The sequence below is a fragment of the Mobula hypostoma genome, chromosome 20 (genome assembly GCF_963921235.1).
Source record: "Mobula hypostoma chromosome 20, sMobHyp1.1, whole genome shotgun sequence".
NCBI lineage: Eukaryota > Metazoa > Chordata > Chondrichthyes > Myliobatiformes > Myliobatidae > Mobula > Mobula hypostoma.
This window is the reverse complement of record NC_086116.1, coordinates 46,007,859-46,025,612: the sequence shown is the minus strand read 5'-3', so window position 1 is coordinate 46,025,612 and position 17,754 is coordinate 46,007,859. Positions and strand designations below refer to the sequence as shown.

At 41.7% G+C, this 17,754-nt stretch overlaps 1 protein-coding gene across 3 annotated transcripts in view; it reads right to left on the bottom strand.

The window, feature by feature from the left end:
- Positions 1-17,754, bottom strand: part of LOC134359480 (voltage-dependent calcium channel subunit alpha-2/delta-1) — a 761,998-nt gene that overhangs the window by 14,036 nt on the left and 730,208 nt on the right. For all 3 annotated transcript variants that reach the window (XM_063072791.1, XM_063072789.1, XM_063072790.1), the window contains 5 exons: positions 15,647-15,699; positions 12,345-12,400; positions 9,108-9,237; positions 6,425-6,537; positions 1,821-1,903 (listed from right to left, as the gene is read on the bottom strand). In XM_063072791.1, coding sequence (XP_062928861.1) covers positions 1,821-1,903; positions 6,425-6,537; positions 9,108-9,237; positions 12,345-12,400; positions 15,647-15,699 — 435 coding nt within the window. The remainder of the gene's footprint in view (positions 1-1,820; positions 1,904-6,424; positions 6,538-9,107; positions 9,238-12,344; positions 12,401-15,646; positions 15,700-17,754) is intronic.

Here is a 17,754-nt window from a genome sequence, read left to right as displayed (position 1 = left end):
TTCTGTGAGATTCTTGGGCTGTCTTGCATGCACTGCTCTTTTGAGGTCTATCCACAGATTCTTGAAGATGTTTAGTTCAGGGGACTGTGAGGGCCATGGCAAAACCTTTAGCTTGTGCCTCTTGAGGTAGTCCATTGTGGATTTTGAGGTGTGTTTAGGATCATTATCCTGTTGTAGAAGCCATCCTCTTTTCATCTTTGGCTTTTTTACAGATGGTGTGATGTTTGCTTCTAGAATTTACTGGTATTTAATTGAATTCATTCTTCCCTCTACCAGTAAATGTTCCCCATGCCACTGGCTGCAACACAAGCCCAAAGCATGATCGATCCACCCCCGTGCTTAACAGTTGGAGAGGTGTTCTTTTCATGAAATTCTGCACCCTTTTTTCTCAAAACATACCTTTGCTCATTGTGGCCAAAAAGTTCTATTCAAAAGGTTCAAAGGAATATCTAAACAAGCCTGATGCATTTTGGAAACAAGTCCTGTGGACTGATGAAGTTAAAATAGAACTTAAGCACTTGGGTGGATTAATCATGCTTTGGGCTTGTGTTGCAGTCAGTGGCACGGGGAACATTTACTGGTAGAGGGAAGAACATAGAACATAGAACAGTACAGCACAGTACAGGCCCTTCGGCCCACAATGTTGTGCTGACTCTCAAACCCTGCCTCCCACATATGAATGAATTTAATTAAATACCAGCAAATTCTGTAAGCAAACATCACACCGTCTGTAAAAAAGCCGAAGATGAAAAGAGGATGGCTTCTACAACAGGATAATGATCCTAAACACACCTCAAAATCCATAATGGACTACCTCAAGAGGCGCAAGCTGAAGGTTTTGCCATGGCCCTCACAGTCCCCTGAGCTAAACATCATCAAGAATCTGTGGGTAGATCTCAAATGAGCAGTGCATGCAAGACGGCCCAAGAATCTCATAGAACTAGAAGTCTTTTACAAGGAAGAATGGGCAAAAATCCCTCAAACAAGAATTGAAGGGCTCTTTAGCTGGCTACAGAAAGCGTCTACAAGCTGTGATACTTGCCAAAGGGGGTGTTACTAAGTACTGACCATGCAGGGTGCCCAAACTTTTGCTGTGGGCCCTTTTCCTTTTTTGTTATTTTGAAACTGTAAAAGATGGAAATAAAAATGTTTTCTTGCTTGAAATATTAAAGAAATGAGTCATCTTTAATTTCATGCCTTTTGGAAATCAGTTCATCTTTTACTCGCTTAGCTATTCACAGTAACAGAAATTTTGACCAGGGGTGCCTAAACTTCTGCATACCACTGCATATATAATTTTTTTAAAAGAGGGTAGACTTCCTTTGCTTAAAAATACTCTACAATGTGAGATCTTACTAATACTTCCAGAGCTTGCAGATTACTGACTTCAATTACTGACCTTCCTAAATTGAATTCACAGCAGAGATAGAACCATTTGTCATTTAATAGGCATTCTTCTGCTGGAGAGTTTTATGATTTTATGATATTATAGAGTCAATCCATACAGGAAAAATTAGGCTCCATGCACTGGAGACTAAAGTCCAGTCATAATTCACTGGATTTTTTTTTTTGCCTGAAAGTAAAGTATTTGAAGAAAGGATATCGAAAGCTGCAGTTAATTTTATGTTAACATTCCAAAAGAGTTATGGTATGTTATCAAAATAAAGAAACTATGGTCCAGAGCAATGTCACATTTGTGCAAGGTTGCTGTCTGGACACATCCTTGCCAGATGCTACTTTTACAAGTAGCCAATAGCAATACTTCCTGATATTCATTCACTGCACTCTCGTCTCTGTGAATCCAAACCTTGCATACTTACGTGCTCATCAGAATCAAAGCATACATCGGGACCTTTCCTGTGTCTGGGATTCTGAGCTAAAAGGCAAGGATCTGGTCCATCAGCTGCAAAGTTTCATTAAGGAAGAAACACTGTATAATAGGAGCCAACATACATTTCATTGTAGCTTACTTTATTATTCCCATTTGAATTCATTTTGTCGGCTGTGAATTGTGTGGACATTTTTATTCCATTTAGTGAGGGATTGCATCCTCAAAAGGCAAACTGATGAAATGGGCAAGATTGCCTGTATTCCTACAAAATTTCACAGCTTATCGATGCAAACAAAGGAGCAAATGCAATGTTTTGCTGAACTTTTCTCAGTTCAGCAAGAGTTTTACAGGGAAAACAAATAAACTAAGTACAAAACAAAACTTCTAGAAACTTCAGCAACAGCAACAGGGTAGTTAAGGATCGTACACAGAGAGGAACAGTAGAATGGACATTCAAGTAATCTGGGAGGAGTTCATTTTTGCAGGATAAGTATTTATTCTGCCAAATGAAGCACATCTTAAATGTTACCCTGAATTTCACCATTAAATTTTACCTAAATTCTTTGCACAGCAAGCCTGAGCGAAAACTTTCAACAGAGGGACTTAGTGGCTGACCACCACCTTCTCAAGGGTGATGAGACATGGCCAATAAATGCAGGACTTGGCAACAACTCTACATGCAAAGAGAGATTCCACATAAAATTTAAAATTATAAGCCAATTGGGCCAGAAACAATATTACTGAAAGTGTAGTCTGGTATTTTGTGAAAATCAGTAACTACTTGGGATATTCTAGCGAACTGGAGAAGAAATGGCATTCCCAAGATAGTGACATAATATACAGGCAACCACAAAGCCCAGATGCAGACTGATGAGTGAACTGTGGTTGCTGAACAATCAGAAAATACAGCCAATTATCAAATTTTAAAAATCTGCACAAAAATAACCTCCTATATGTGATTTTAATATTAACTAAATACAGGTGTCCCCCACTTTTCGAAACCTCACTGTTACGAAAGACCTACATTAGTTACCTGTTTTCACTAACAGAAGATGTTTTCACTGTTACGAAAAAAGGCAGCGCGCGCCCCAAGCAGCCGATCTCTCCCGGATTCGGAACGGTATTCTCGCCGCCATTGCTTAAACACGTGCTTGTGAGCATCCGTTAGCAAGATGAGTTCTAAGGTATCGGAAAAGCCTAAAAGAGCTCGTAAGGGTGTTACACTTAGCGTAAAACTAGACATAATTAAGCATTTCGATCATGGTGAACGAAGTAAGGACAAAGTGAGTTTGGTTTGTGGAAGTTGACGAAGATGATGTTGAAGAGGTTTTGGCCTCCCCTGACCAAGAACTGATAGATGAAGAGCTGATGCAATTGGAAGAGGAAAGGATAACAATCGAACCAAATGCAGTAGCCAACGGACCGTAAGTGAAGTCATCCAGGAACTGAACGTGAGGCAACTCCGTGAGATTTTCGCTGCAATGATAAAGTATGACTTTAATTTTGAGAGGGTACGTCAGTTTAGGGCATATTTGCAGGATGGTTTGAGTCCTTACAAAGAACTGTATGATAGAAAAATGCACGAGGCTAAGCAGTCAAGCAAGCCTTCCACATCAGCCACAGCAGACGACAAACCTCGACCTTCGACATCGAGGCAGGCAGACATAGAAGAAGATGAGCTGCCTGCCCTGATGGAAACAGATGACACCCCAGCGTCCCACCACCCCAACCCCCGGGCTGCAGAGAGATACCGATCTGCGAAGAATGCAGCGGTAGCCGGGAGGTACGCAGCACATCTTTAAGAAAAAAAGCCGAAATAAACAAGCTAACTAATTAGGTGCTGCCTGGCATCTAAATGTCGGCCCAGATCAGAGGCAATTGCTGATTGCGTCGCCTCTGATCTGGACCGACATTTACATGTCAGGCGGCACCTAATTAATTAGCTTGCTTATTTCGGCTTTTTTCTTAAAGATGTGCTGGGTGCGTTCCGGCTACCGCTGTACCCTTGCATGCTTCATGGATCGGTATCAGTTCACTGCCCAGAGGGTGGGGGCCACTGCACCACCCCAACCTCCGACGACTCAGCCTAACACATCATCATCAGTGTGCTCGATGTCTTCCCAATTCCAGTAAGTGATACTACCCTGTACATACATTATTTCTACTTTATATCGGCTGTGTATTTTTACGTGTTATTTGGTATGATTTGGCAGCTTCATAGTTTAAAGGTTACTGGAGAGCGCTTGCGCCGTGTTTCTGCCGAGAGCGCTTGCGTGAGATTTTTGCTACAGAGAACAGTGCAGCAATGACTGTGGAAAAGTATTTCTACTTTATATAGGCTCTGTATTCATATCATTCCTGCTTTTACTATATGTTATTGTTATTTTAGGTTTTATGTGTTATTTGGCATGATTTGGTAGGCTATTTTTGGGTCTGCGAACACTCACAAATTTTTCCCATATAAATTAATGGTAATTGCTTCTTCGCTTTACGACATTCCGGCTTACGAACCGTTTCATAGGAACGCTCTACCTTCGGATGGCGGGGGAAACCTGTACTTGGAATTCAGGTTTCGGAGATAATGGTATTGACATTCTGGTGGGGGAGTCTATATAGTAACAAGCTCCAAAAGATCTTTTAAAATACTGCATTGGAGCATTCTCAATAATACAAAATATGCAGGTACTGAGATGAAGGCATGGACACAGAATGAAGTCGTGACCTAACTTACAGTGTCAGGATTGACACAATCGTACACAATACTAAAATTTCCTTCTAAGGATCGAACAGTGTGTCCTTTTGTTCTCTGTCAATGCTGCTGCTCCATAATTAAAAGTTTCAATGCTGATAACCACTCAGAAATTACAACAAGTTGTGCCAACACAGCAAAGAAACACTGCGGTCTCACAGTTCCAGTGACCTGGGGTCAGCCCTGACTTTCACTGTTGGCTTTGTGGAGTATGCACATTCTCACAGTGACCACGTGGGTTTCTGAAGGGTGTGCTGAGTTCTCACACATCCCTAAGAGGACCTGATAGGATAATCGGCTATCATAAACTAACCCGCAATGTTGGTAAACGGCAAATAAATAAAAAGGGGATTGATAAAGCTTGAGATGCAAAATAAGTTCCAGGAATATAGGCAAATAAGTGGGCTGGGAGATGCATGGGAAGGAGATTGATATTATTGCCCTGATAGGGACACAATGGCTTGAGTGGTCTCCTGCTGTGTCATCTCACAATGAGTTAGTGGCCACGTACTCAGACGAGGTATGTTGGACTACCAAATGGTAACTATAACTCAACAAATATAAACATTCTGGTATTGTATGGTGGAGGTGCAAATAAGAGGTATCCATACTTTATAGTACTTGAAGCTGAAACACATAAGAGATTCGTAGATACAGTCACCTTTAAATACCTAGTGGATATTTTCAAGACCCAGAGACAAACAATCCGAAATATATTTAAAAAGATCATTTTGAAAATTAGCTACAGAAAATGGAGTTCAGTTGTTGAAATGAGTGCTAGGGAAAGTCTATTACCTGACATAAGTTTCGAACAAGTATAGGTTATTAGTGCGTATTCTGGAGTTAGGGTATATAGCATATATTAATTTCACCAGGACCAATCTTCAGACCTGAACATGAATTGTAGGTTAAATTTGAAATGCAGCCCTGAACAATAGTTTTTTTTCCCCTAGAGCTGAAGACTAGAGTTGATTGCAAACCAGACAATGCTGATTAACGATCACTTTGGGTGTCTGGAGAGTTGGTGTCAAGAAGGAGGTGTGTGAAAACTGTATGTAAATCAAAAGAAGCACTGCTGATACATTGTAACTACAGAATTGTCCTGTTGGTACCTTTGATCTTTAGCATATAAAATGTCATGTAATATTGGGTCCGAGTGGGCCTCTGCTTCCAGGAGTGTCTCACTATGATGCCTGTTGCTCATTTTTGTTGAACACACTTCTATATCCTGGCACAGCTCTTGTCTCTCTCTGGTGAGTTTGCTCACATCACAACAGAAGTTGTATGGAAAAATAAAGCAATTAAAATCTTTACGGTATCCATAAGGAAGAGTGAGAATGCTGTTGTTCTATTGTTACTATTGTTCTGCCGAATGTTGTAGGCGTGTTATGTTGGTGTCGGAATGTGTTGTGACACTGTGGACTGCCCCCAGCCCACCTTTAGGTTGTGTCAGTTGTTAACACAAACCATGTATTTCACTGTATTCCTTGATGTACACGTGATAAATTAATTAGCCTGAGTCACAACAGGAACTTGCTACTTGTTGGAGAAGCACTGAAAGCTACCCAACTATCATAAATTAGAGGTCTCCTTCGTCTGCGTATGGAGCCACAAGGTGATCGAGCGCCAGCACAATTTCACATTAGACCCACTTGTAGCTTTTGCTAGTAATTGTACATTTCAATCAACCTGATACCAAATTCCTCGGAGGATCAGAGACATTAAAGCTCCTGATGATGGGCAACTCCATCCCATCTTACACTACTGAATTGCTGATTTTGGTATCACCTTCAATCTTAAGGTACATTTACATTGACATCCAAGTCATTTTGAATGGAGGATACACTTTTGCTCTGCTTGCATTAGAGGCTTTGAGTCACAGGACTGACACGTATGCTTGCTCTCCACCAGTATGAACACAAGGTTTGTATTGGAGAGTTTCTCCGCATGGTAAAGCCTAAAAAAAACAGAAAAATCAGGTTATTGTTAGTAGAAACAAGAACTGGAATTATTTTTGAATAAAAATACTTTGCTAATGAATAATAACCAAAGGGGAAAGATGTGTATTGATTCTGTATAATTTCTGAACAAAGGATAATCTATTATCATTGTCTTTTAAAATATTATTATATTAACATCAAATATGTGTTAAATGCCTCAAAATGGATTATAGAGAGCAGTAAAGCAAATAAAGGCAATAAAGTGAAATTGGAGAATCGACAAGATGAAAATTTGTTGCCACCATTCATTCATTGCTGTGGGATTATCTTTCCAGAATATTCCCTCTCCACTTTGAGCAGCTATCAGCCAAATATTCTCAGGAATCTTTCAGGATGTCGCATTTCTTCAAGAAAACTTCATGCACCTTCCTTTTCTCTTTCTCCCAGTAACACAGGACATGATGGCCTGGGCTTGATCCTGATATCAGGTGTTTCCTGTTCTCTAGCTGTAAGGATGTGTTGATTGGCAGGTTAGTTGCTCCTCCCAATTACCCCTACTACAGGTGAATTGGTATAGGGTGCGGGGAATAGATGGGACAAGAGCTTACAGGGTTATATATGAGAAAATTGGGTTGTTGTGAATGTTCCTTGGTATTATCATTTCAGATGATTTATCCTGGGCTCAACATGTAAATGCTATAACACAGAAAGCACAGCAGTGCTTCTACCTCCTTAGAAATCTGTGAAGGTTCGTCATAACGTCGAAAACTTTGAGAAACTTCTATAGCTGTGTAGGGTATAGTATATTGACCAGCTGCGTCACAGCCTGGTATGGGAAACACCGATTTTCTTGAATGGAAAATCCTACAAAGAGTAGTGGATATGGCCGAGACCATTTTGGTTAACCCCCCCCGCCCCCCCGCTTCCACTGAACACATCTACATTAAGTGCTGTCACAGGAAAGCATCATCTACCATCATGGACCTTCACCACCTTCACCACCCAGGTCATGCTCGCTTCTCACTGATGCCATCAGGAAAGAAGTACAGGAGCCTCAGGACCCCCAGCACCAGGTTCAGGGACAGTTATTACCCCTCAAGCATCAGGCTCTTGAACCAGAGAAGTTAACTTCACTGAACTTCACTTCAATGGACGGTTCCCACAACACTTTCAAGGACTCTTCATCTCATGTTCCCGATATTTATTATTTTTTTCTCTTGTGTATTTGCAAAGTTTGTTGTCTTTTGCACATCGGTTATTTGTTGATCCAGTTAGGCATGGTTTTTTCACTGATTCTGTTACGTTTCTTGGATTTACTGTGTTTGCCTGCAAGAAAATGAATCTCAGGGTTGTATACGGTAACATATATGTATTATGGTAATAAATCCACTTTGCCGAATTTTTGTTCTGGAATGGACTTGTTCAATCGAATGGCCTCTGCCTACTTTGTAAGGAACCTCCTCCCATCACGAGGTCTGGATCAGAATGTCTGTTTCTGGAGCTCAGTGTCAGGCAAACAACATGGCCTGGCCAACATAACTGACTAGAGGGCCTGAGTTATAGGGAGACATTGGTCACGTTGGATCATTCTTCACTGGAGTGCAGAATGAGCAGGGTCACATGGAAGTTGATATAAAATCATGAGGAGTATGGATAAAGTGGATGTTCCTATTCTTTACCCCAGGGCTGAGGAATCCAGAACTAGGGATCACAGATACAGGATAAGAGGGGACAAATTTAAAAGAGACCCGAGAGGTCACTTCTGAGGGTGCTGAGTACCTGGAATGAGCTGCCTGAGGATGTGGTCGAAGTTTGCATTTATGAGGCATTTGCGTAGCTACTTGAAGGGGAGCGACTTGGAGGGTTATGGGCTGATTGTGAGCAACTGTGCCTAGTAGGGAGATTGCCATGGTCAACGTGGACTAGTTGAGCCAAAGGGCCTGTTTCTGTGCTGTATTACCGTGTGACTCAATAACGGAGGGTATCCAGGACATCAATATAGGAGATGTTGACCTGGGAGATGATGCTGACATTGGTCCCCTTATCCTTCCAATGAATTGGAGGATTTTTGCACAGAGAGCATTGGTACTTTTTCCAGTGCTGAGAGATCGAGAGATGCCCACGCCCCATCGACCACTTCCTGCCCTCCCTGTGAAAGACTCTCCAGTTCCACACTGGCTCATTAGCTTCCCGAGAACTCACAAACCAAAAAGGGGAGTTAAGTAATTCTTGAATGGCAGGCTGTGAATTACGAAAAGCGGCTGTCAGATTCCACTTTTGCTCCCTAAAGGGAATTTTTTGAGGGTATATTTTTTTCAAATGACAGCCAGTTGGAAGCATTGGAAATATTTCAGTATTATGAAGTACTGCGTAGACCAAGATTTCTGAGGCTAAGCCATCAAGGGATCAGGGGGTATGGAGGGAAGGCTGGTACAGGGTTCTGAGTTAGATGATCAGCCATAATCATACTGAATGGCAGTGCAGGCTCGAAGGGCCGAATGGCCTACTCCTGCACCTATTTTCTATGTTTCTATGTTTCTATCATGCGGACAGAGTCCAACAGTGCCATCTTTTGCTGGCGTCTTACCTTGAGCAGTTGCCACAATCCACAAGCCCACTGAAGGAGGATTCATTGTCATAAAAGTAATACTGAGTTTGTTCAGTGATACAGCTTGATTTTGATAAAGGTTCAGAGAAGTCTTCAATGTCGGCATCAACTGCAGACCAACAACAAAGGGTAAGTGAATGTCAAGCTGCAATGTTCTTTGTACCGCAAAAAGAGTGCAGTTAGTATAATACAGATAAGTATATAAAATAAATCCCTATAATAAATGTTTAAAATATTGCATTTAAAATATATTCCGTGGCCACTTTATTAGTTACACCTGCACGTTCGCTCACTAATGCACTTATTTAATCAGCCAATCATGTGGCAGTAACTCAATGCATAAAAGCATGCAAGCAAGGTCAAGAGGTTCAGTTATTGTTCAGACCAAACATCAGAATGGGGAAGAAATGTGATCTAAGTGACTTTGACTGTCGAATGATTGTTGGTGCCAGATGGGGTGACTTGAGTATCTCAGAAACTGCTGATCTCCTGGGATTTTCATGCACAACAGCCTCTAGAGTTTACAGAGAATGGTGTGAGAAACAAAAAAAAAAACAACTACCCAGAGAGTGGCAGTTCTGTGGGTGGAAATGCCTTGTTAATAAGAGATGTCAGAGGAAAATGGCCAGACTGGCTCAAACTGACAGGAAGGTGACAGTAACTCAAATAATCATGCTTTATAACAGTGGTGTGCTGAAAAGCATCTCTGAACACACAACATGTCGAACCTCAAAGTGGCTGGGCCACAGCAGCTGAAAGCCATGAACATAGGCTCAGTTGCAACTTTTTTTAGATACAAGAGGTACCTAATAAAGTGGCCACTGAGCATATATTCAGGGATTAGTGTTGTGTATTTAATATTTCAATAATATTTGAGTAATTTTGTGTGTATATATACAGATATATCTTCATTAAGCATTCTTGTTCATTTCAATAATTCATTACGGGTTATATGTATAAATACGTGAATTGCATACATCATCACGCTACCAAACGGTAAGTTTGTACCTCACTTAGAGTAAATACCTAGTTAGACTCACATTTCAGACTCCTATGTCTCCACCTGAATTAGTTCAGTGTTTTGAAGTTATAAAACGTAACAGTTAGTACCTTAAATGGAAAGGCAAAACGTCCTCAGTAAGGCTCAGTGGCCTCTTACGAGACCGCTAGTTAATTTAAGAACCACTGGCTACCAAAGAAGCTGTAGCCTTTGTACTTCGGTAAGACACAGACTGAGGAAATAAGACTGAAGGCTTTAGAAAAAGATGCTTAGTTCAAATGGATGAAATCCAGAGGGAGCCAGGTTAGGGAGGATTAGATGAAGAAAATAGAATTTACCAAAACACTGGTTTACATTACATGGGAAGTAAATTTGGAAAAAGAGAAGATGGGAAAAGAGAGTAACAACTACATCCACCAGATAGGGTAAGATGACAATTTAGGATTCTGTCAGGCAGTTTCCACTGCCTCCTGAAATACGTTTGATCTCAGCTGGGTGTTGGAGATTCAAGATTCAAGATTCAAAGATTCAAAAAACTTTATTGTCATTCTAACCATACATCAGCTCTGCAGGGCAGAATGAGACAGCGTTCCTCAGGAGCAGTGCAATCATAACATAACAAACGCAACACTAAATGATAAACATAACAATAGTAGTAAAACACAACATCCACATGTCAGTTAAATCAGTTATAAGTGTCCAGTGCAAGTTAAAAGTGTCCAAAGCAGAGTCAGGTGGAGCAGCTATTTAGCAGTCTGACTGCCTGTGGGAGGAAGCTGTTTAGTAGCCTTGTGGTTTTAGTTTTGATGCTCCTGTAACGTTTGCCTGATGGCAGAAGAACAAACAGTTCATGGAGAGGGTGTGAGGGGTCTTTAATGATGTACTGTGTCTTCTGGAGGTATCGACTCTGAAAGAGGTCTTGGACAGAGGTAGGGAGACACCAATAACCTTCTCTGCTCCCCTAACCACCCTCTGCAAGGCTTTTTTGTCGACAGCACTGCAGCTGGAGTACCAGGTTGTGATGCAAAAGGTCAGCACACTCTCAACCACACCTCTGTAGATTGTAGTTAAGATGTTATTGGGGAGTGATGCTTGTTTAAGCTTCCTCAGAAAGTGCAATCTCCGCTGGGCCCGTTTCACAATCCCAGTGGTGTTCCTGGACTAGGTGAGATTGTCTGAGATCTGCACCCCAAGGAACTTGATGTTTTCCACTCTCTCCACCGTGGAGCCGCTGATGCTGAGGGGTGTGTGCTCAGGCTGAGACCGTCTGAAATCAACGATCATCTCCTTGGTTTTGGAGATGAATTTCCCAGGTTTTTTTATTAGGTAAAGCAATAAGGCAAAGTTTGGGTGACTGATTGCATGGAAAAAATTAAATGGCAGTGCATAGCAGCAAACTTCGAGCTGCTGAACTTGATGCAAATCTTAATCTGCTGATTCTCCAGCGCCACACCAATAAATAGATAGGGTTAGGAGTCTCTTGGTGTCTGATGCAGCCACTTCATGTTTACTCTTGAAAATTTCCACCACATCATTAACTACATCAAACAGCACATCTCCTATTAGCCCTCCTTTGACAATTCCAGGCCCGAGAAACACCTTGGTATTCATAGGGTCTTGCCAATGCAAAAAACTTAAAAATATTTAAAAAGACTACTAGCCTATGTATCAACACCAGGTTAATTTCCTGAATAAACTGATTCTATAAGCAAATTATGTTCAAATGCTCTATGCTGGCACCAGATTTGCTGACCATATTATAACACAGTAGATCAGTTGCTTTCAACAGCATTATCCTGATTCCTTGCAGTCCCCCACCCCTCTGACTGTGGCTTCCATGCATAAGTGTTTTATACTTTAAACATATTTGCTTATTACTTATAAATATATTTATGTGGAATAAATATCAGTCACAAATTCTCCAGTTATGCAGCAATATGTCTGTACATTCATCAGCCAGTAACGGAGGACAGACGTCAATAAAGTTGGGTATGTTAAGCAACCATTGAAAGATACGTGGGGCTAGATGGTTACAGGAAGCCCAGTGATAAGGAAGTCCCAGGAATACATCCAAATTGGAATTGGCAACCACCCTGTCATCTTAATGAAATACGCAGTCAAAGCAGAAAATCAAGGCATAGTGTGAATGGCCGAAAGCTCACTCCTCCTCCCATGATTTGTCATTAATAGTCAATCCCGAACAAATGCTCATGTACCTGCTTCCAGAAAACGTGGCAAGGTGAAGCTGAGGAATAACTGTTGCAGTAGCGACCTGGACAGCAACAGAAAAATAAAAGAATGAAACAGTGCTCTCATGAGTGGCAGAGTGTACTTTTCTCATTCATAACCTGGGCAATTATTGCCATAACTCATTCTACATAGACCAAGGATATTAAGGAGGTGTTGTTATCTGCTGTGTTTGATTCCCAGCCAGGCAGTTAAAAATGTTAAGTTAAAGTTAAAGCTAGCCATGTCTGTTGAAAGTTAATGTCAGAACTTGGTAAATCATGAATTATTTAGCAATTCCTGGGAATATATTAAATAATCTACACTAGAAAAATGGTTAATACAACCAAATTTTTTCACCAATTACATATAATTGAATTTCTATTGTGAAATGATTTATTCATATTCCCCAATCCTTTTGCCACTTAATTAGATCATTTCAATTACTGCAATATTGTTGTTAATATTTCTAGGAAAGTTCTGAAAAATTGTGGAGCCTACTTATAATAAGCACTTTCCTGTTGACATTGTCATTAATCAAATAAGATTGTTAGGCTCAGTGTTCTACATCAAATCTGCACTCACAGCCAATTAGATAAAATTTACCCTTTCCTGTCTGATCTCCAGTCACCTAACCAGAGGCAAAGGTTTAAGCTGCTTTGGGCGACAGAGTTGTTTCGATTGAGGAAGGGGTACCGGACTAAAGAAAGTCGATACATTCTCCAGAGGGTTACAGCTTTACTGCCCTGCTTTGTCAAGTACTTTCGCTCTGGGATATCCCGATGGCCATCCATTTCAACTTGATTGCCCATTCCCATTCTAACATGTTGTTCCATGACCTCTTCTACTGCCACCCAGAGGCCACACTCGGGTTGGAGGAGCAAGACTTCATAATCCACCTGTATATCATCCAGTCTGATGGCATGAACATTGATTTCTCCAACTTCAGCTGATTTCTTACTCCCTCCACTTCCTTTAAACTCTGTTCCCGTTCTGGTTCCCCTCTCACCCCTCATCTTTTCGATAGCCAATCACCCTCCGGTGCCACTCGTCCTATCCTCCTTCCCTTTCTTGAATTGTCCACGGCCTCTCCTACCAGATTCCTTCTCCTTCAACCCTTTGCCTCCGCACCAATCACCTCCCAGCTTCTTACTTTATCACACGCACCTGCCCACCTGCCCCCTCACCTAGTTTTACATATCACCTGCTAGCTTGTACTCGTTCAGCTCCCCCCAACCCCAGCCTTTGTATGCTGTCTTTTTCCTCCTTCCTTTCCAGTCCTGATGAAGAATCTTTGCTCAAAATGCCAACTGTTTATTCACCTCTGTTGCGTTGCCTGACTTGCTGAGTTCCACCAGAGCTTCATGTGTTTTCTGGATTTCCAGCACATGCAGAATCTCTTTTGTTTATCATTTCTGCTGATTTTGTTGTTAATCTAGGTGTTTTATGCCCAAAAGCTACAAAACTACTGCATCACCTTTCCAAGTTGCTGGTGAACGCAGCAGGCCGGGCAGCATCTCTAGGAAGAGGTACAGTCGACGTTTCAGGCCCAGACCCTTCGTCAGGACTCCTGTACCTCTTCCCAGAGATGCCGCCTGGCCTGCTGCGTTCACAAGCAACTTTGATGTGTGTCGCTTGAATTCCTGTTGTTTGCAGCACCTTTCCCTGCTGCTTGCAAAGAAGCACCATTATTCCTCACACAAACATAGAAACAATCTTTTGTCTGGTTCCCTATCTGCACTCTTCAAATGTACCAGATAGATACATAGAGAGTCATAGAGTCACACAGTACTGTACAAAAGTCTTAGGAACATATATGTATAGCTAGGGTGCCTAAGACATTTGCACAGTACTGTTGTAATTTTATGTATTGCACTGTACTGCTGCCACAAAAAAAAAGTTTCATGACAAAAATGAGTGACGATAAACTTAATTCTGATATGGGCCTTTATTGTGGACTGAGAGTGGGAAAGGGGCAGGGAGAGGGGAATCATGGTTGGGAAAAGGGGAAGGAAGAGGGGAGGGAGTGGGAAGCACCAGAGAGACATTCTGTAATGATCAATAAACCAATTGTTTGAAATCAGATGACCTTGCTTGGTGTCTCAGGGCTGGGTGTGTCTTCACATGCACCTCCCCATGTCCCTGGCACTCCTTCTCTGCCACCTGTCCCACACTTTTCCCACAATGCTCTACCCTCAGCAATCCCAACGTCCTTTGCTCTAAGAAAATATACAAACTTGCTCTCCGCTCCACGTTGACAAGTACTGTGCAAATCTCTTGGGCACCCAAGCTGTATGTATGTGCCTAAGACTTTTGTACAGTACTATAGAACACTACAGAACAGAAATAGGTCCTTCTTTTTCACCATTGCTTTCCTTGCTGTTGGGTGCATCTGTTCGAATGTGGAAACTTGCTTATTAGCTCAGTTGCATGTTAGTCCAAAGAACAGGAAGCATTTAGTGAAGAAGCAATGTTGACAGCAAGCCTCCCAAAAGCATTTAATAGAGGCAGAGAAGTTGTTTCCAGTGGTAGGTGAGACTAGAACTAGGGGTCATGGCCTCAATATTTGGGGGAGTAGACTTAGGACGGAGATGAGGAAGAACTGCTTTTCCCGGAGAGCTGTGAATTTGTGAAATTCTCTGCCCAATGAAGCAATGGAGGCTACCTCAGTAGATGTATTTAAGACAAGGTTGGATAGATTTTTGCATAGTAGGGGAATTAAGGGTTATGGGGAAAAGGCAGGTAGGTGGAGATGAGTCCATGGCCAGATCAGCCATGATCTTATTGAATGGTGGGGCAGGCTTGATGGGCCAGATGGCCTACTCCTGCTCCTATTTCTTATGTTCTTAGTGGCACCAACCTTAAGTGAGCTAATCCAGCAAAATAAGCACCAGAGTGGTAGCAGAGTGACAAATCCAGAAGGGTTCTCAGATAAATCACTGCTACCTGCATTGGAAGAGTACTGCACTGCTGTATTTAATATTGTTTAAGCAATGAGGCCCACAGATGCTCCTCATCCAAACAAATGTGGGCAATGGAGGCACCGTAAGATTAGATGTCCGACATATAAAATTAAAAACAGATGTTTTCCTACATTGTTTCCCGAAACGCCTATCAGACTATATTCCGCAGTCACCCACAAGCACGAAACCCAAAATATTTGCACAATGATTTAAGATGAATGGGTGGCCCGACAAGGTGCCTGCTTCCTGCTGCCTACAAAACCCACTAATTTATTAATTTAGCTTAAACAAAGTAAATCTGATATGGAAGAAATATGAGAAATACTTACCATGCTGCACTGGACGCCCACCAACCTATGTTCAAAATATCGACTATGCTGGGCTAAAAGTGATTTCAGAAACAGTATTATTAATTCAGGACATTGATACAGAACCAGCCATGATATTAATTGTTTCTAGTTATTACATGAGCATTGACAAATATGACATTCCGATGTATAAAATGGAAGGGGTTGACATTGAAGAGTGGTTGGAATCACCCTCTAGCTCTCTGAGAATGGGTTTTCAGGATGCCAATGTTCCCTCTGTCTACAAGACTGTATTGCTTGTTGTTTTCAGGGCATTCAATTCAGCCAGCATTAACTGTGATGAACAAGTCTGCTGAAATCTATTAAGTTGATCCATATTCCAACAAAATATATTGAAGTATGCATAAATAACAAGCTTGGTTCACTTAAGATATAATAATGTCACATCAGCATTGTAATGAAAATAATATATAACTCCCCAGCTAGACTGACGTCCTGTTTGCCCAACTGATTCACTTGTCATTATCTCCACCTGAAGGGTGGGGCCTACACTGAGGGAAGAAACTAGCAGTTTAGTTCTGCTCTTTCTGAGGTGTTACAAATGCAGCCCCATGCTGTCCAATCATCAGAGAAAAATGACAAAGCAGATGGAAAAATTCTTAGGGCCAAGGACAGTTCTCCTGTGTAAAGTGTGCAGCCGTGTCCTTGGGGTGAAGTGACAAACACCTTTGTTTATGATAAATGCAAATCCTGTAGGACATCTCCCTGATCCTCACAGATTCAGTTCTTCAGGGCTTCACAGACCCACTTGGCTTAATGTTGCTTTGAAGCCACACACTGACTTCTGGAACATGGAAATCGAGAATTGAAATAAGATGCTGAAAACACATAGCACGTCAGGTGATATCTAGAGCCACAGAACAGTGCAGCACAGAAATAAGCCCTTCAGCCCATCTAGTCTGTACTGAACTACTAATCTGCCTGAACCCAGCGATCTGCACCCAGACAAAAGATCTCCATACACATCTCATCCATGCACCCATCCAAGTTTCTCTTAAATGTTGAAATCAAACCTGCATCTCTCACTTCCACTCGCAGCTCGTTCCACACTCTCACCACTCTCTGAGGGAAGAAATTCCCCCTCATGTTCCCCTTAAACATTTCACCTTTCACCCTTAACCCATCAACTCTAGCTAGTCTCACCACAGTGGAAAAAGCCTGCGAGTATTTACCCCTCATAATTTTGAATACAATACCTCTATCAAATTTTCGCTCATTCTTCTACAGTAGGGAGCAATGTCCTAACCTGTTCAAATTTTCCCTATTCCTCAGGTCCTGTCAATATCCTTGTAAATTGTCTCTGTATTCTTTTGATCTTATTGATATCCTTTCTTTAGGTAAGTGACCAGAACTACACACAGTACTCCAAATTAGACCTCACCAACATCTTTTACAACTTCAACATAATATCCCAACTGTCGTACTCAATATTTTATGCCAGAAGTTTTCTTTATGACCCTATCTACCTGTGGCACCACTTTCTCAGAACTATGGAGCTGACTTCCTCGATTCCTCTGTCCTTCTGCACTCCTCGGTGTCTTATTGCTTACTGTGCAAGTCCTACCTTGACTGGTCCTCCCAAACTGTAGCACCTCACACTTATCCGCATTAAATTCCATCAGCCATCTTTCAGTCATTTTTCCAATCGATCCAGGTCCCACTGCAAGCTTTGATAGCTTTCCTCGCTGTCCACTATGTCCCCAATCTTGGTGACATCTGCAAATTTTCTGATCCATGATCATCTGGATCATTGTTATAGATGACAAACAACAACAGACACAGCACTGATCCCTGCGGCACACCATTAGTCACTAGTCCAGTCAGAGGAGCGACCATCTACTACCAGTCTCTGGCTTCTTCCACAAAATCAATGCCTAATCCAATTTACTACCTCACTTTAAATGCCAAGCAATTGAACCTTCTTGACCAATCTCCCATATGGGACCTTGTCAAAGGCCTTGCTAAAGTCCATGTAGACAACATCCACTGCCTTGGCTTCATCAACTTTCCTGATAACTTCCTCTACAAATTCTATAGTTAGATCAATCTGTGGAGACAGTGTTAATGTC